The sequence below is a fragment of the Littorina saxatilis genome, linkage group LG4 (genome assembly GCF_037325665.1).
Source record: "Littorina saxatilis isolate snail1 linkage group LG4, US_GU_Lsax_2.0, whole genome shotgun sequence".
In the NCBI taxonomy this organism is placed as follows: domain Eukaryota; kingdom Metazoa; phylum Mollusca; class Gastropoda; order Littorinimorpha; family Littorinidae; genus Littorina; species Littorina saxatilis.
This window is the reverse complement of record NC_090248.1, coordinates 45,677,013-45,697,020: the sequence shown is the minus strand read 5'-3', so window position 1 is coordinate 45,697,020 and position 20,008 is coordinate 45,677,013. Positions and strand designations below refer to the sequence as shown.

Below are 20,008 nucleotides of genomic sequence, written 5' to 3'. Positions count from 1 at the left end.
ATGGGCCTATGTTATAACAAACAGTGGAAAAAGTGAACGAAGCAAAGATTAATTAAGGAATCAAAGTTTAGATCTGGGGCAAGTCTAGTCAGTTACGTTGTATTTTGCTAGTTTGACATCAGCATTGAAGACATGGACTTGTGTTATAACTTACAGTGGAAGAAGTGAAGAGGGCATTGCCGTCCCCTGGGAATATCCATTCTTGTCATGGAGGTGTGTTGTCGCCATGGAAACAGCAGCCTGGGATTGTGGTGTCGGCACCCGACCCTGTCTGCTGGTCTCCCTTTGTCCACTGCCCTCCCTTTGCTGCCAGTGGGTGACTTCCCCTGCTGCCAGTGGGTGACTTCCCTTCCCTTGGCCAGTCATCTTGAGTGTGGCCCTCTGTGGAACAAGAATTGCGAGTCACAGTAATGTGGAATGCAAGCAGTCGCTTTGTGTGCCCAGCCCTTGTCCTAGGGTGGTGTGAAACAGTGCAGATGCACGAGTCCTCTTTAGCTGTTTGATGATGATTTATGTGTAAGATGTTATGTGAATTGACGGATCAATAGGTGATTTAGGTTCAGTTGTGCTTTTTTTTGTTAGTTTTGGGTTGTGTTTTTGACATGATTTTAGACTAAAAGATACTTGATGATGAGACTTTGATTTTTCCTGTGGATTTGAGATGTTTTATATGATAGTAGGTATGTTTTTCACTCATGGTTTTGATGTTTTGGATAGCTTGAAATGTCTTGCCTGTTATAGTAGATGGTCAAATTTAGGCTTATGAAATAAGGAAGTCTTAGTTGATGATTTCAGCTGCTATATAACATTCATCCATTCTGCTCAGACATTTTCAATTGTGTCCTTCAGTTTAAAATTGTGTGAAAGGTTTGCAACTTGTTTCCTTCATACTTTTCGATGATTCAGTCTTAGTCCGCATTTACTGTTTGATATCGTTTCATTGCCAATATTGCTAAAATTGATTTAGAATGAATTTTCTCAGGTATAATCAATGAGTAGCTTACTTGAAACAGTCCTCAGTTACAGTTTGAACAAGAGAAAATTAACATTCTCTCAGTATTCGGCCGTGAGCTTGAACCAAATTATGTTTTGACATGCATTAGGAAGCAGGCTATCCTGGAATGATAAGGCATAAAAGTTCTATTTTAAGTTTGCAAGGAAGTACAGGAGGGTTCAGCCTTTTTTGGTTTGTGCGTTTTTTTCCAAATGAATCGACAGTTTTAGAGAGAAAATGCAAGTTTTACGCCCTCACGGCAAAGCCATTAGGGGCATGTTACATGGGAAAACCCGGCTTTGTATAAAAATTAAAAATAAAAATGCGGGGTGGGGGGGGGGGGGGGGGGGATGTAGACAGCTGGCTGCCTGCTGCCAGAGGAGACCTGAAATGAGCTAGGGACCGGGTTGGGTCGTCTTGGGTCAGTGCTGAAATGGTTACTTTATTGGCTGTTGGCCGAACGGACACCCGGGCTTCATATTTTTGCATGCATGTATTCGTGTTTCCAAGCCCTGAGGCTTTCACTGGGATCTTTATCGTGCGCATGCGTGCACACGGGGGTGTTCGGACACCGAGGAGAGTCTGCACAAAGTTGACTCTGGGACACACATCCCGCGCCGAACTTGGGGGTTGAACCCACGCTGATAGTAACAACCGGTTTTAAAGCCAGCGCCTCTACCGACTGGGCAAACTAGGACAGTTTTATTCCCAAAGAAGATTCCTGAACAATTGAAGAGATTTGGGAACCCAGGTGTTGCACAGTTATTATCAGGGAACTTGGGCTGTTAATACCAAATGCTTAACAAAAATAGCCCATTTATAAATATAGTGTGGGGATTAAACTTTAAAAACATTTTAGTTCAGTCATTAATGCATTTTCAAAGCAATTTAAAGTTTTCAACATCATTTTGTTGTAATTATTTGTGACAGTGTTGGTTCCCCGTAGAACACGAAAGCACAAACCTGCCGGTATTAAAACCATACCTCTTTTACATCACTTCAGATTGCTGGGTCCTTTGTGCAATATTTTTGTTTTGCTGTTCAGTTTGAAGATATCGTTTGTAAGTGCAATAGACACTGGGGTGGTCCATCTCAGTATCGATTATTATTTATGTCTCTTGTCCTTTCACTTATATTCTGTCCCAGACTTTTTCGTGATTTGTGGTTTGCCATCTGTGCAATTTTCTTTCAGTGATCTGATTTATATTTCGTTTTGTTTTGGTTGTTGCAGTATTTTTTTCACTGTTCCTATTTGAGTTGTGATTTTGTCCATCTTCATGGTTGTTTATTTTGAAGTGATGTTGTCCATTTTGACAATCATGCATATAGTTATCATAATTTATGTTGTGCTTCCTGTTGATCAGGGGTATTATGGTTTGTGTTTTGAGAATTCATCCCAAAGTCAATTGATTCCCTGAAAGAATGTAATGTCAGTTTTGTCCCTTGTCATCGAGAGCATTTTCTGTGTTGACACTTTAATGCTGCTTTTTCTACTTGTGTCAGATAAAAGAAAATTAGATTGTGTGGGTCCCCCCGCGGGTTAGGGGGAAGAATTTACCCGATGCTCCCCAGCATGTCGTAAGAGGCGACTAACGGATTCTGTTTCTCCTTTTACCCTTGTTAAGTGTTTCTTGTATAGAATATAGTCAATGTTTGTAAAGATTTTAGTCAAGCAGTATGTAAGAAATGTTAAGTCCTTTGTACTGGAAACTTGCATTCTCCCAGTAAGGTCATATATTGTACTACGTTGCAAGCCCCTGGAGCAATTTTTTTATTTGTGCTTTTGTGAACAAGAAACTATTGACAAGTGGCTCTATCCCATCTCCCCCCCTTTCCCCGTCGCGATATAACCTTCGTGGTTGAAAACGACGTTAAACACCAAAGAAAGAAAGAAAGATTGTGTGGGCACATGTTCTCGTATTGGGTACTGCAGTTCATAGTGGGTTGGTCTGTCTGTACACAGAAGTTTTGATTTAAGTCATGCGCGTAGTGTTTTTGTGTGTGAATTAATTCTCCCACTTTTGTGTGCCTGAATGTGTGTGTCTGTTTTGGATGTGACTCAGTACCACGCAAAAACACACTTTTCTAAAACCTCCACAGAATTTTGTACTTGTATATATTTTTCTCGCTCCCCCACAATCACGGCACAGATCTAAAAGATTGAACCTTGTTGATAAAAATGAGATGGTATTTGCGTGTTCGTTACGATAAATTATTTGGTGTTTTGTTGTGAGGTGACTGGTGGAATGGACACCCTCTGGAGTGATGCTTTCTTATTGTGATGGGAGCGGACCTGTGTCAAGGTTTCCTGCAGAAGGTCTTGTGTGATGTCATGACATTTGGTGATGCCCCCCTTCCCATGTGACTCTGCTTTCTGCGCAGTTCTGCGTGGCCATTTTGGAAGTGCCTGCTTGTGTGAATCACAGCCCGTCGTATATATATATATATTACCTGTGGGGGTAACTTTTTGCAGTATTTGATCATTGAATGTATTCTCTCCTCATCCGTTTGTCTTTGTTGTCATTTCATATTTTGTCTCTCTCTCTCTCTCTATTAGCTACCATTTCATACCAGTTCTCCTGCCTTCCATTATAACATTTAATCTGTACATGTACTCACCTTTTCCTCATAATTACAGATTTACATTGTTTGGGCTTGGTGGTATGAATCCAAGACTTAGTGAAATATTCAATTGTCTATTGAGATAAAGTAGAATATTTTCAGGTTAAAGGACAGAAAGGTAGGTAAGGTCAATCTTCAGCATTCAGCATAATAAATTCTTATAAAATGAAAATAAAAATGGTTTAAGGAGGGAATGCAATTGATACTTGTCTCAGTGTTTTTCGTGAGATATAGAACTTAAGGTGTCTGGCGGTGAGATATGTGCGCGTTATAAATTCTCGTATTATTATTATTAAGGGTAGTTTTGGTCCCTGTATCTGACACCACTATTTGTTACAGTGGAGCCCCTCTTTTTAGCCCACCCACTTTAAGACTCCATCCCTTTTAAGACAGGATTTTTCAAGGTGTTAAATATGGGTTCCACTGTATCCATCAACTTTCACTGTTGTCCCAGCCCCGTCCCACACTGACCACCACAGTCCAAGTTACACTAGCTATGGTCTTATCCATCAACTGCCTTTTATGTACTCTTCCCCAAGTGACAGTGTAGAGACGTGTGCCTCGTACGCTGCTTCACAATCAATATAGTAGAGATTTAGATTTAAAAAAAATATCATACTTTTTTTTTTAATAAAACACAGTATTTTTAACAAAAGTTGGTGCCTTTTTCACAAGGGGTAGAAAAATAAAGCGTCCCCTGTATAGCAAATAATTAAAAAGGCTTTAATAACTATACTGACAGTTCAGTCTGTAACATCAGCTTGTCATTAATAAGTAGCAACTCTTAATCTTCTCGTTCGTCAAATCTAAAAACTGGGAAAGGCAGAGTTCATATTGAGAGAGGATAAAGTATGAACTGTGTAACCCCCCTGCCCCTGCCCCTGTTCCACTATAGTTTCCTTGTGCCAAGACTTACCATGAGAACCAAATGTTATCATTCCAATCACCCTTTTGTTTTTCTTTCCTCTTTTAGAACCGTAATAGTGCTACGTTCACTCATCATTCATTTTTCATGCTTTTTATATTTAGTCAAGTTTTGACTAAATATTTTAACATCGAGGGGGAATCGAAACGAGGGTCGTGGTGTTTGTGCGTGCGTGTGTGTGTGTGTGTGTGTGTGTGTGTGTGTGTGTGTGTGTAGAGCGATTCAGACTAAACTACTGGACCGATCTTTATGAAATTTGACATGAGAGTTCCTGGGTATGAAATCCCCGAACGTTTTTTTCATTTTTTTGATAAATGTCTTTGATGACGTCATATCCGGCTTTTCGTGAAAGTTGAGGCGGCACTGTCACGCCCTCATTTTTCAACCAAATTGGTTGAAATTTTGGTCAAGTAATCTTTGACGAAGCCCGGGGTTCGGTATTGCATTTCAGCTTGGTGGCTTAAAAATTAATTAATGACTTTGGTCATTAAAAATCTGAAAATTGTAAAAAAAAATAAAAATTTATAAAACGATCCAAATTTACGTTTATCTTATTCTCCATCATTTGCTGATTCCAAAAACATATAAATATGTTATATTCGGATTAAAAACAAGCTCTGAAAATTAAATATATAAAAATTATTATCAAATTTTTTTTTTCGAAATCAATTTAAAAACACTTTCATCTTATTCCTTGTCGGTTCCTGATTCCAAAAATATATAGATATGATATGTTTGGATTAAAAACACGCTCAGAAAGTTAAAACGAAGAGAGGTACAGAAAAGCGTGCTATCCTTCTCAGCGCAACGAATACCCCGCTCTTCTTGTCAATTCCACGGGCACTGCCTTTGCCACGGGCGGTGAAGTGACGATGCTACGAGTATACGGTCTTGCTGCGTTGCGTTGCGTTCAGTTTCATTCTGTGAGTTCGACAGCTACTTGACTAAATATTGTATTTTCGCCTTACGCGACTTGTTCTTGTCTGATCTTACCGTTGGGTGTATAGGTAACACTGAAATTCCTGCACTATGCTTTGGAAATGTCCAACTATCAGTTACTCAGTAGTTCAAAGCAGAGAAGCTTGCATGGTATTGTTAAAAAGTATTCCTGAAACAAAAACTGTGTACAATGATTAGAGATTTAAAAGCTGCAGATTCACATGTTGACTGTCAAAAGATATGGAAACTCCATTAAATTAATTTTGTAAGAAAATATAACATTCATGCTATGCATTGGCAGTTAACTTGCTCATGAATAAAATTTTAAAATTGCCAAAATGATTGCCTGTATCATTGTCTTTGGTGTCCTCATCTTACTTTCAAACCATTCTGGGCAGTAGATGTCTTTCCATTGTCCCCACAAGAAAAGGATTTATTGCTTTGCCTCTACCTTTTTTTTTCAGATACATCTGTCGCTTGCCACCTAACTTGTGATCCTGGTCAGTTGTTTCTCTGTAAAAACCACCTAGTGGTCAGTATCGGTTCTCTTTCACTTGTCAAATTAAGGACATGAACTTTTTTGGGCCTGACTCAGTGACTCAGATAATGGCTTCTTTATTCAGTTGCACAAAGATCTTTGTTAATGGGTTTAAAAAAAAAGAAGATATTACAGTTTTGGAATGGTATATGAGCGCGTTGCTTCCTGTCATACAATTTTGTAGAATACGTTTGCAATTTGTTGGCTTCTAGCCCCCCTTGTTGATATTTTTAGCCCCTCTCTTTGGTGTTTCTGTCTTGCCATGGTTACGGTTAAGGTCAGCCCGCCAAAGTCTTTGCGATGATGAATGATGAATAATTTAATTGGTTGATGAACTTGCTCCCTCTGGGTCATAACGCACAATAACTTGTTGATCACAATAATAACCCGGGGACGTGGAGAGAGTTACTCTCTGCCTTCTTTTTTCTCCGCCTCATCCTTCTTGTGCTGTGGTTTTGGTAGGACTTCTTGTACACCTCTTTCACTCCACTCACCTACCTTGTATTATTATGTCATGAAATGTTCTATATCAAATCACTCATTCATGTCTCTGCTAGTTTCTTTTTTCAATCTCGAAACATTTTTTTGTGGATGAATTTATTATGCATGAAGGTCAAACACCAAAGATTTCATCGTGGCTTACCATGCTAATCTTGGAGAGAAAGAGAAGAAAAATCTCGTGATTTGATCTGTTGAAGAATGTGTCATGTCTGCCGTATTTGTTTTTCACCATTTGGCCCCCCCCATAAGATTTTTGGTGATGTCTTCTTATGAAAGCATCGTAAACAAACCGCTGTGTTCCAGGTTTTCTTGTTACCTGCGCAGGTTAAAGACTCCCTGTGAGGCACTTTGCTGGGCCCCCTTTTTTCACTCTGACTCGTGTGCCTCGCCAGATGGGTCCCAATGTCAGATTTATCTGCATAACTTGGAATAATCAAATTCTTCAACAATTGCATGGGTGAAACTTTTCCGCCTTAGGGCGGAAATCCGCCAAATAAAATTGGTCAAATAAGGAGTTTCTTATTTAAAAATTTTTTTTTATTTTTATTTTTTTTTTCCCCCGCCGGCAATCCGATCCGTATTTTCTCTAACACAGTGACCGGACATCGCTGAGTCTTTGTTTCACTGAGCGCGCGAATTATCGGACTACAGCTTGGCATTTGTTACCATTGTTTACTGTGCAAATGTGTGTGTTTGAGATACCAGGAGAATCCCCCGCAGGTTAGGGGGAAGAATTTACCCGATGCTCCCCAGCATGTCGTAAGAGGTGACTAACGGATTCTGTTTCTCCTTTTACCCTTGTTAAGTGTTTCTTGTATAGAATATAGTCAATTTTTGTAAAGATTTTAGTCAAGCAGTATGTAAGAAATGTTAAGTCCTTTGTACTGGAAACTTGCATTCTCCCAGTAAGGTAATATATTGTACTACGTTGCAAGCCCCTGGAGCAAATTTTTCATTAGTGCTTTTGTGAACAAGAAACAATTGACAAGTGGCTCTATCCCATCTCCCCCCTTTCCCCATCGCGATATAACTTTCGTGATTGAAAACGACGTTAAACACCAAATAAAGAAAGAAAGATACCAGGAGAGGCCTACTTTTACCCTTAAAAAGCCTGATTTTTCGTTTTCTTCCGGAGGGCTTCGCCCCCCTAGGCCCCTGCACCCCACCAGGGCCTAGGCGGCCCCTGGACCCCGGCCTTATTTTCCTTATATTCAATTCTGATCAGTTTCACCCATGCAATTGCAAATAACTTTTGATGATAAAATTGCTAACGCTGCAGAGGTATGGGACTTTATTCAATAAAATCGGGGAATATTTATTAATTTTTCTGACATTCTTGCCAAAATTGTAAGGGTGTGGTTTGATGGTTATGTATAGATAAGTCAAGTTTTGAACTGTTAAGTGTTATGCATGTCTGCTATGTTCAGGGAATTAGCAGGTCAAAGTTGTATTGCTTTTAAATGTCAACTCTTCATTCTGTCTCATGATAAAATTTGTTCAACTGATTTTGGTAAGTTTGACCCTGGACCCCATCTGGCCGAAGTGTGTGCGTCAGGGTAAGTGATTTGAACTGATGTGTACAGAATTTAACTTATTTTGGAATGATGCCACTGTTGTGTGAGACTTGATAAGGATTGTTGTTATGTGCAATAAATGTTTTTTATGCTATTAATTACTGTCTTGTGTGTCGATTCTATCTGGTTCTGAATCTGGTAACATGCTGTAAGAATGGCAGAATGTGATAGACATACAGATTATTTCCGTAATTCTTCCAAGATCAACTTTGTTAACTAACAAAAAGTAACATTTGCATTAGGCATTTAAAGTTTATTTTGCAAAGATAAAACAACTTAAAGTGAAAAAAGTATACAAATAACAGTTTGTCCTATTCATCAACATGTCAAATGTGATGAGTTGATTTAATTAAACTTTTAGAAATATGAAATAAGAAATCCATGACTATAGTATGGAAAGAAATGCCAATCAGTATTAATGGATGAAATAAGATCCTGCTTTACTTAAGACATATTCTTGTGGGAAGATAGCTGGGGAAAAGAAAGGGACAAAATTATAAATGAACTGTGATAAATATATTCACACTCTGTTGAAAACAAATGATCTTAAAACTGAGTAAATGGAAAAGTTTGATCCCTAGAAGAATCAATGAAAAACAACAAACAAAATTGTGCAACAACAAAAATCTCCAAACTTAGAACTTCAATGAAACAAAACAACAACAAAACAAATTAACATGAAGCACAAAACTTCAAAAATTATGAAAAACTAACAACAAAAATTTCACTAGTAAATAAAATACTCCCACACAAAAGTGTCCGTGTCAAACAAAATGAAAAGAACAGAAATAGCATTTGACTTCTGTACTACAAATAGCACTTGACTTCTGTACTACAAATAGCACTTGACTTCTGTACTACAAATAGCACTTGACTTCTGTACTACAAATAGCACTTGACTTCTGTACTACAAATAGCACTTGACTTCTGTACTACAAATAGCACTTGACTTCTGTACTACAAATAGCACTTGACTTCTGTACTACAAATAGCACTTGACTTCTGTACTACAAATAGCACTTGACTTCTGTACTACAAATAGCACTTGACTTCTGTACTACAAATAGCACTTGACTTCTGTACTACAAATAGCACTTGACTTCTGTACTACAAATAGCACTTGACTTCTGTACTACAAATAGCACTTGACTTCTGTACTACAAAGATCTGGAAAGAACAAAAATTAAAATCATGCTGCATGCTAAATTCTAAATAACACAAACTTGCAAAATATCAAAAAGAAGAAATCTAGCACCTTTTCTGCAGCAACAGCATTCAGCTTCTATCACAGTGCACAGTGGCATCCCTTTCTCTGCTGAAAGCATAGGCAATAACAAATACTGTACATAACATTCTCAAGTTCAAAACAAATTAATGCGGCAATGAATTTTGACATAATCTCAAACCGGAAAGCATCTTTCATGGTAAATCACCTGTGTGTGTGTGTGTGTGCATGTGTGTGCACGAAGACAAGGCACTGTGTAGGGCTTTCATTACTGTGTGTCTGTGTTTGTGTGTGTCTCTGTGTGTGTCTGTTTAAACCCCCAGTCACACATAGACGCCGCTTCTTCTACGATGGAAAAGTGTCAGAGAGCGTGGCCAATCATGGGCCAAATGTGGGAGGATCTCCATGAGTGTGGTTTGGTTGGGGTGGGAACTGCTAGGTCAGGAAGCTGCATGCTTTCCCTGTGCTTATTTTGAACTGCACAAAACAAGTGTAGCCAGGTCGTGGCGCAGTACAGTCCTGATGTAGTTTTTTAAAATTTGCAATGTGCTGGATTTTGACAGCGATGTGCCCCGATTTGAAAACTTTTTCAGAGCGGAGTGATAGGCATGGCCTTCGTAAGGGTCTGTGTGATGGGGGCCTTATGTAGACAAAGCACTAGGTAGCGCAACTCTCTGTGTGTCTGTCTGTGTGCATGTCACAATGTTTCTGGCTAGCTCGCAAGCAATGTTTCGTTGTGCCAGAATTTCTCAAAACAGTCACTGTGTCTACGCATTGTTATAAATGGGTGTGGTTTCATCGGTGGTCTGATCAGCATCGGTGTTGTTGTAAATGGGTCCAGGCTCCTCAGTGGACTGACTGCTATCGTTACTCTTTGATGCATCCTCTGTGTTATCACTGTCTGTGATCCCTCCAGCATGGTGCAGCAGACAGCGAAACATAAACTCATACTCCTCCTGAAATAGGAACAAGATGAAATGTTCATATGATTGAAGTCCTACAAAAAAACGGAAAAATGTAGATCTTTAAAAGTGCAGTCTTAAAAAGGAGGTTCATTTACAGACCGTACATATGAACAGAAAAGCTGAAAAAACTAGGGTCTTAACCCTTACACTGGTGCAATTCTTTAACACATGTTACATAGCCACTGGTGAATTAACAATAACAGAGAGAACAAGAGGCAAAGCCTTCAAGGCTCACGTATGTGAAACTATATGTTGTACACACACACACACACACACACATGAAGATGAGATTTTTTAACTTTGGAATTCTCATGCAATACATGTACAAGTAATGCATAGGAATAAATCTTAACACACACACTCACACTACATACTCGCATCACATATATTACAGCACACTTATGCACACTTTCAGTTTCAGAATTTATTCAATTACCTCTGTCAACTTCAGGAAACATTTTAAAATACGCAGACTAGACACAATGACTTCATGCACAAAGTCAATTTGTCTGGTTTTTATCAGAAGAGTTTTTGTGCTATGTATAGAACCTGTTCACCAAGTTTAGTGACGATCGGTCCGTTCATTCTTGAGATCTATATGCGAACACAAACAAACAAACAAACACATGGAGCGAATCCTATACACACCCCTATACCGGGGGTGTAAAAAAAGAAAGCACTCTAGTGGGGCCTGCGGTAACACTGGCAAGAACATATTTTACATACAAAAAGAAACACAAAACAAACATACAATAATGATCACACAACGGCGCAGATAATACAGCACGAGGTACCTGTGATGAAAGGACACCTGAACTAGCCCTAAATTGCAAGTGGCCTTTTACTTTTACAACAGGTAAATGTTTGTCAAGATCAAAGGGACTACAGAAATTGTCGTTTCATGGGGAGTGTCCATTCATCAGAGGGGCCTCACATTGCAGGTACCATGCAATGTACAGTAACAGTAACTTACCATAAGCATTTGCTCAACCACACACACACACACACACACATTCATGTGAAAACAGCACCTTGAAGTAAAAACAGTGGATTCCCCTTTCGAAAAATTGAAGGGGGGGGGGGGGGGGTGTCCACAAAATGGGGGTTAATTTACAGAACAAGTCAGAAGATACGAAAAAAAATTCTGAGATGACACGGGATTGTGAAGAAGTCCAAATCAGGTGGTCTTAAAAAAGGGGCGGTTCCAATGCAGTGGCCTTTTAAGAGGAAGCTGAGACAAAATGTCCAATACAGTGGAACCCCCCTTCTAAGACACCCCTCTTAAAATGAAGCAAGTAAAAAAATGGGGGTAATTTTACACAGGATATGAACAGAAAGTCTGAGAAAACAAGGTCTTGGGGGGTCTTAAAAAGGGAGTTCTACTGTACCATGACTTGTAGTAGTACAGTTACCACTCCGTGTAAGTATTATCACAGAATACCATGACATTGTGCAATCTCCACCACCCCAGTGTTCAAGTAAAGTCACATTTCTCCTTGTGAAAACATCTCACAATCTCAGTCAAATCTAGCACGCTGTATTTGGTAAGAACATGCGTTGAATTTGTCACAGGCCAACATTCAAAATGCTGACTGCTTGCCAAAGCTAAAAGTCACTTTTACAAAACAAAGCTTTGTCATGTCTGAAAGTGAGACGGTGAGCCAAACATTTTTTATAAGAAATGTGCCTTTAAAATGATGGTTCATTCTTGAAAAGTCATAAAAAAGTCAAATATGGGAATCATTACACAAGAATCACACTCATTTGATCTTTTTCTAAAGACTCTTCCACACATGATACATTGCAGTGTTTTAGTGATGTGTAGTTCCTAGGCCTTGGTCTGTTTTCTATCAGGTACACTGTGGAACACCCCTTTTAAGACTCCCTCCCTTTTAATAATCTGTTTTCTGACTTTCTGTTCATAACCTCTGTAAAGTTACCCCCAGTTTAAGACTCCCTCCTTCTAAGACCTCATTTTTTCCATTTTTGGGAGATATTACAAGGTGGGTTCAACTCACTTTTGAATCCAGGTCTAACTGACCTTTTCTTTTCTGTGTCTGGGAACAACCTGAATTTGAATGGGTTGGGTCTACCAGAATAATGAATGATTTGCCAGCACTGAAAATAATATTTTGATTAAATTTTGAAGGACGTTGGCAACTGACAAACCGCGAACTGGTGAATTATCTCCCCTAGACAGTGCCTGGTAAATTGCACACCATCTTTAGCCCTGGATCATGATCACAGGCAATGTTGAATACATTTTGAGAGGAGTTGCCAACTGAAAAACCGCTAAGTTAAGAATTACCTCCCCTTGGCAGTGCCCAAGGACGTATCACCTTAACTTACAAAATAAGATGAACTGATTTAAGTGATTCAAACTTCTAATTTTTGACAACAGAATCACAATACAGATATTGATTTGAAAACATGATACATATAGTGGGGAAAGGAAAGAAGATCATGTTATCCATGGGGTGATTTGTCCATGATCCAAGCCTTCACACCCAGAAGTCTCTCTGATGTGTCACTTGTCCTGTGGGTTACCAGCTCCACATGCAGGGAAGAATATGAAAGATTACACGGAATAGCCTTGAATTTCATCATCGTTTTCCTCACGCACAGTGTTAGGGTCAATGATAGCACAACACTTCATGCAGCATACCACAGTCCTCTCTAAATGATTCAGAAATGTCACCAATTTTGTTTGAGAGTACACTATCCGACATGTTTGGAAACCAGAGAATGGCAATGTCCACAAGGATGGAGCCTCAGCTCCAGGAGAAAATGAAGACATTTCTGTAGCAGCTGCTGTTGTTACCACTTCAGTTGTGTTGTCAGTCCAGGATTATGCCCAGCTACTTGTAGTTGTACTTCTGAACCACGCAGGCTTGCCTGGCACTGATAAGCAGCGGGTCATGAGGGGTGGGTGGGGGTGTCGAGTGTCCTGCAATTTATTCCACCCCTGCTCTGTGCTTGCTGTCATCACTCGCCACCATGTCGTCATATCCTCAGATCTGTAACCAATAGCAGACATGCATATATAGCTGATAAAATTGTTTTCAAGTTCTTCTTCTTTAATCTTGAAACTGAGTTTTGTCAGGCTTCTAGCCATTCAAACTGTTCAGCATGGGAAACCCTGAAAATGTGCAAAACGCGCCAACTGACTTAGTTTGATGGTCAGACACCACCGACTGTTCAGTATGGGAGACCCTACCAGGCACCCTGCACATTAGCTGACTTAGCTTGATGGATTATGGAAGCACGCAAGCCACCCCACCACAACACGGTATCAGCAGGAGAGTGTATTGATACACACTGGGCATGTCTTTAGCGCAAAATATGTCCTTCACTTGCTAGAGCCACAAAACACCCACACAGAGGATGCTCGTGCGATGACAGACCCAGGAAGTGCTTGCTCAAGCAAGCTGTCAAACCGATTGAGAAACGGCGCACAAAGCGAGAGCTGGGGCTGTTTTGGGGTAAGCTTATACAGTTTGGGAATAACAGGTTTTTGCATTTCGTACACCAAATCGAGTTTCGCGTAAGGTTAATACTGGAGATGTCATTTCGTCGTAAACAGTGCACCGAACGGTGCTCAATGCTAGGCCCTGGTTCCCCCGCCGAGCAGCTGGCGACTATAGTAGGCTAGTCTCAGATCGGCACCGCTGTTTCAAGTTTGTGAGCCTTCGAACGGATCACAATATTTTCCTGTCGAGCCGCAATTTTAGAAGGGGAAATTCAGTAAATTCTTAACCCTAAGGCAATTCGGCGGCAGGCACGCGCTTGGCGCCCTCAAATGTTCCTACCGTGACGGCTACAGGCCGGGTTTCACCCTTCTGTATCTAGAAAAAAACACAGGAACTCCACTAAATGAACTCCACTGACACTGAAGTTAACTGAGAATCCTCCCCCCCCCCCCCCCCCCAGACACACACACTTTTCAAGTGGTTGACATGCTAACAAATACCGTGTACTCACAAAAATCGAAGAGCGAAACAGAACTCGTCTAGTACGCCGCAGCCATATGATGTAAAAGGCACGCTATCCCACAATTCCAGAAAACCGTGCCGGTTTGACTAATCATAAGCTTACTGCGCGACGTAATGATATTTTGTTGTTGTCAGTTCAAAATACACCATAACACCCTTATCGATCACTTTTCTGACTTAAAAACTGGTCAAACGTGAGAAAATATTTTGGAGATACTAACACCACAAATATTACGTGTAAATGCTTTGTTTTGAGGTCGGGCGCTGTCGATTGTGGTTGGGAGCGATCGCCGGGCACGCACGGTCATGGGGTAATTAGTCAGACCGACACGGCAGTTCAGGGGCTCTGCTGCCGATCTTGAAATTCACATAAATCTAACCAAGAACAACTTGAAGACATCCAATCATTACAGGCATTTTAGATCTACTAATTTTACTAGCACTGTGTCATCCGTGTCTGCTGAAACTGATAAAACAAAATATAAAATACCGGTGACACAAGTGGAAAACACTAGATCTGTCTGTACTTACCGGGACTGCCAGCCGGCCGTCGATACTCCGCTTTCAACAGCTCTTCCTCGCGCCTCGCGCAGATGATTGGAAAAAAACGCTGTGCAGATCAAACTGTAGGAACTCTCACTTTGGTATCTTCTTTAGTCTATTTTTCTGGAGCTTAGAAACCGAACCCGGTGAAATCTTGTTCCCCGATTCGGCGAATGCAGAGGTGAGACTGAGTGAATCTGTGTAGGCTACCACAATCCCTCGCGCGACCCCTGACCTGATCTTGACCCCCTAACCTGGTCTACAAACCAAACAGGACACAAACCAGTCAACTGCTTGTACCCCTTCAAAACCCCCCACCACCCGGTTTCTTTGGATACACGCTTTAACTACACACATGCCGACACAATGTTGACCATTGCTTCAATAATTTGAAGATGGTGCTTGAAAATTAACCAGGTGAAATGAGTATTTCGGTGTTTAGCCAAAAATGTTAAAGTTTCTACCACAGACATACACACATACATACATACGCACGCACGCACGCACAGACAGACAAAGTTTATCATCGCATAGGCTACACTTACGTGAGCCAAAAATAACAAAAAACGGTCATATAGGTTTTCGCAGCCATGGGAGGTAATCGGAACCGACCAAACAGACTGAGCCAGTGGCGCGACATATGTTGTGACAACCAGGTGACATGACAACCAGGTGACAGTATACGTAAAGTAGCGCGACATATGTCGCGACAACCAGCCTAAGGGTTAAAAGTGTGTTTGTTTGTGCGTGCGTGTGTGTGTGTATACGTGTGTGTGCGTTTAAGGGGGTAGAGTTTCTTGAGTGAGGAATGGACCTGTTTGTGTATGTGTTGGGGGGGGGGGGGGGGGGGGGGGTTCCACCATATAAGTAAATCCAGACCTGGGAACCCGTGTTTTGCACTTGAGTATTCTCAAACAAACTTGTGTATTTTCAGAAAAATGAGCGTACTCCACAAAGCATTTGGACATCCATGCTTCAAACATGCTTCACACGCATCCGTCGCACCGTAAATTAAGTTTACCAATACGTTTAAAACAAATGCTTCTTTCAATGTTTACTGACAAAAACTGTAATCATGTGTCAAAATACTGCATCTGCTTCGGGATGCGCTTGTAAAGAAAAGTAGTCCAGTAATGTTACTCGTCGTATTTTTTTTCAACTGACCGTACTGATCGTATTTTAGACAATCATGCGTACAAAATACGGCGAAATCGTATGGATTCCCAGGTCAGTAAATCCCTCGTCACAGTCCTGGAAACACCCTTCAGCTACTTGATGAGAGAAAAATTATGAAGGCACATACTTCACTGCGCCTTCACTCAAACAGAAAACATTAATTCACTCTGAAGTAGTTTCTATGCACAAATAAATCAAAGTTAGCTAAATGATCAGTATACACCCCTGTCTTTTTGAGTGATCAAAGGCAGGGGACCATCACATGGTCCATTCCTTGTCGTGGTGTGATGGCTTGTGTGCCTCAGTAATCCTGAGAGCTATGCCAGAAGGAGCTTAAGCTCCTGGTAGGGTCACCCATGCTGGGCAGGTCGAAGGATAGAGGTCAGACAAATTTTGAATAGCTCGTTCAGAGGTTTGCATAGGGCTTACATCCCTGCCTAGAAGAAAAAAAACCCGTTACAGAAGCATTGACGACGAATCAAACTCTAAACCTCGTCAATGGCCTATGCTCCGCTGGGGGCAAAGGGCCTAAGTAAGTAAACATAGGGGACTCGCCTGTGTCCTGAAGGCTTGAGGCCTGGCCATGTGAATGAAGCGGGTCAAGAGGAACGGAGACACGTTGCCCTCCACTTCTAGAGCCTCCGCCGCCATCATCACAGCGCTCAGCACACAGCTTGGTCCCGCCCCGTTACTGTAATAACGTACAACACAGAGGCAATTGGATTACGCTCAGTCTCAATCCTTCCCCCGAAATCGGTGTATGCTGCCTAAATGGCGGGGTAAAAACGGTCATACACCTAAGAATCCACTTGTGCTAAAAACATGAGTGAACGTGGGAGTCTAAGCCCATGAACGAAGAAGAAGAAGAAGAAGAAGAAGTCTCAGTCCGTCACTGTGATAATGTACAGCACTGAGGCAATAGAAGAATTGTGAAAATAACTCGTTGGGTTTGTATGGGTTGCGAAAGAGTCAGTACCCTTGTTTCAGGGAGACGAACCATCCATGAGCCAAGCACTAACGAGGGGTGTATCTTAGACAAGTTGACAAAGAGAACGTGTTGATTATTTATCTCCCTAAAAGCACGGGTAGTCACTCTTTCACAATCCATACAAGCCCAACAACATCTATTGGATTATTGGTTTCAGCTTTGACGTCACAATTAAGCTACACACACACACACACACAAACAGCATAGGTGTACTCACACACACACCCACACAAACAGCATAGGTGCACTCACACACACACACAAACAGCATAGACGCACGCACGCACGCACACACACACACACACACACACACTCACTCACACACACACACACACACACACACACACACACACACACACACACACACCCAGCATAGCCTCACTCACAAGCACTGGACAAGCACAGGGGGCTGGGCGGCAGTGGTGACCAGAGGCAGCAAGGTGTTGACCAGCGAAACAAACGCTCCAGTCTTCTCCAGCGACAGAGCTCCAGGAGACTCCACACAGTACACCGTCACAATCTTATTGCACGACTCTTCTCTTCGGGTTTCAGTGTCCTGAACAAGTGGAAATCATTTATCAACCACATGCGTAGCTGGAGACTGCATCCAAATCAGGTCGGTGCATTATCAGACCAAACAAGAAGAACAAACGCTCGATCGAGTCACTTTCGCAGTTCTGAATATTATATGAGGCATCAGATGGACAGGAAGAAATTGCTATTCACAACACAATGAGTCACGTTCACATAAAATTTGAGCCCGGTCACTTTTATAGTTTCCGAGAAAAGCCCAACGTTAAGTTGTGTGTTGCCGAACAGAAAAGGCTAGTTATCTCCCTTGTTTTTCTGATAACGTTCGTAAAAGGCTACAGATGTAAATACTTTGATGTAAAGAATAATCCTACAAAGTTTCAATCACATCCGATGAACTTTGTCAAAGATATAAAATGTCTAATTTTTCCTTTGACGCTGACCTGTGACCTTGAAAAAGGTCAAAGGTCAACGAAACCATCGTTAAAGTGTAGAGGTCATTGGAGGTCACGACTAAACAAAATATGAGCCCGATCGCTTTGATAGTTTCCGAGAAAAGTCCAACGTTAAGGTGGTGTCTACGGACGGCCGGCCGGACAGACTAACACTGACCGATTACATAGAGTCACTTTTTCTCAAGTGACTCAAAAATGATTATGTTGAAGGTTTTGCCCCCTAAATGAACTGAATGATTAAACATTAACTAAACATATATTCATGGCAAACCAAGATGTAAAATTTTGCCCACGAAGAAAATACTCACAACTCTGGTTAGAGCCTTTCCTGAATCACTATCCGACACTACTACAGCGGAACAGCATTTTTCAGACCTCCCATTTAATACTCCCTTCTTTTCAAGACCTGATTTTCTCAGATTTGTTGAGGCCCTAAAAGAGGCGCGTTCCACTGTTCCTACATTCAGCTACAAGGTCAGGGCAACACCACAAACAACCTCAGTGCGTTTCTCAGATTTGTTGAGGCCCTAAAAGAGGGTTCCACTGTTCCTACATTCAGCTACAAGGTCAGGGCAACACCACAACCAACCTCAGTGCGTTTCTCAGATTTGTTGAGGCCCTAAAAGAGGCGCGTTCCACTGTTCCTACATTCAGCTACAAGGTCAGGGCAACACCACAAACAACCTCAGTGCGTTTCTCAGATTTGTTGAGGCCCTAAAAGAGGGTTCCACTGTTCCTACATTCAGCTACAAGGTCAGGGCAACACCACAACCAACCTCAGTGCGTTTCAGTTGCAGAGTGTAGGCGGTTACACCGGGGGAAGACGTGGACTTGGTGAGTGTGTGGATGTTGACCGGTCCGTGCTGAACTTGTTCTCCCTCTGTGGGGAACACTGGCACGCCCTGATCACATAGACACATACATTAGTGTCATGAATAGAGGATAATACTTGGCTTGCTGTGTCGAATCAGATTTACACGAGTTCTTTTTTTAAATATTAAAATGTGAGCGAAATACAGTGCATATATTTGCAGAACACTAACAAACATGATACGCATGAACATGTTCCTCAAAACATTAGTTCAACTCTGTCATTACAAACTGTATACCCACTCTAACCGCAAGTTGAATGTGTCAACACAGGCTAATCCGTGCTCAAAAATGTATTCCGATAAGCTGTTTTACCCATTAAGAATGAGTTGTGTTATGAATTATAAACATTGAGCAGTTTGTACATCAAGCAATGACACCCTTTATGTATTCTGATTCTAGTGTCGAGCAATCAGCCAAAAGACAATCACACCACACGGCATCATTTCTTTTTTTCTTTTTTTTGTATTTGCCAAGCACATCATTGTGGGGCTTTTAATCAACAACATGCACCCATCTACAATGTATCATCATTCATCCTTCAACATGTATAATAAATATGTAAATGGCAAGTATACAAGACATATATATACAACATTAGGACATAACCGACAGACGGACATAAAACATACCGTTCGCCTACAAGTAAGGCCGGAGCATAACATAACATCAATATATATATCAATATCAATATGAAGCTTATATAGCGCGTATTCCGTGGGTACAGTTCTAAGCGCTTGTCGAAGAGTTGTCAACACAGGACTAACAAAGAAACTAACATCTACAGACGGACACGAACCCTATCACACACTAGCAAACCCTGATAAACATACAACAAACAACTGTTTAACAACAATGTACACATCAATAGCTAGGTCCAAACAAAATAATATTAAGCACAAAGAAAACACCTCTCACAGAGCACAGCACAAGAATGTCTTTTGGGGCACAACACATCACGTCGAGCATGAAAGTCGCAGCCAGCTACGGGAAGAACTGAGTCTTCAACCTACTCTTGAACGCGTCAAGAGAGGGGCTCTGGCGAAGCTCAAGCGGCAGGGAGTTCCAGACGGAGGGGCCCGCGGAGGGAAATGCACGCTGACCAGCAGATGCGAGTTTCGAGCGAGGGATGTGGAGGCGGAGAGGGTCAACAGCAGAACGAAGGGGACG

The 20,008-nt window shown here is 41.3% G+C and overlaps 2 protein-coding genes across 3 annotated transcripts in view; one reads left to right on the top strand and one right to left on the bottom strand.

Annotated features, from left to right (window-relative positions):
- LOC138964883 (muscle calcium channel subunit alpha-1-like) overlaps positions 1 to 8,191 on the top strand; it is a 123,759-nt gene extending 115,568 nt beyond the window's left edge. Inside the window, exon 41 of the mRNA XM_070336949.1 lies at positions 157 to 8,191. Within this exon, the coding sequence (XP_070193050.1) occupies positions 157 to 168 (12 nt within the window). The 3' untranslated portion in view covers positions 169 to 8,191. The remainder of the gene's footprint in view (positions 1 to 156) is intronic.
- Positions 8,192 to 8,331: 140 nt separating this feature from the next.
- The window catches only part of LOC138964884 (receptor-type tyrosine-protein phosphatase epsilon-like), a 66,667-nt gene continuing 54,990 nt past the window's right edge, over positions 8,332 to 20,008 (bottom strand). For both annotated transcript variants that reach the window (XM_070336951.1, XM_070336952.1), the window contains exons 20-23: positions 18,745 to 18,870; positions 17,369 to 17,538; positions 16,550 to 16,685; positions 8,332 to 10,274 (exon numbers count right to left, since the gene is read on the bottom strand). In XM_070336951.1, the coding sequence (XP_070193052.1) occupies positions 10,086 to 10,274; positions 16,550 to 16,685; positions 17,369 to 17,538; positions 18,745 to 18,870 (621 nt within the window). In that variant the 3' untranslated portion in view covers positions 8,332 to 10,085. The remainder of the gene's footprint in view (positions 10,275 to 16,549; positions 16,686 to 17,368; positions 17,539 to 18,744; positions 18,871 to 20,008) is intronic.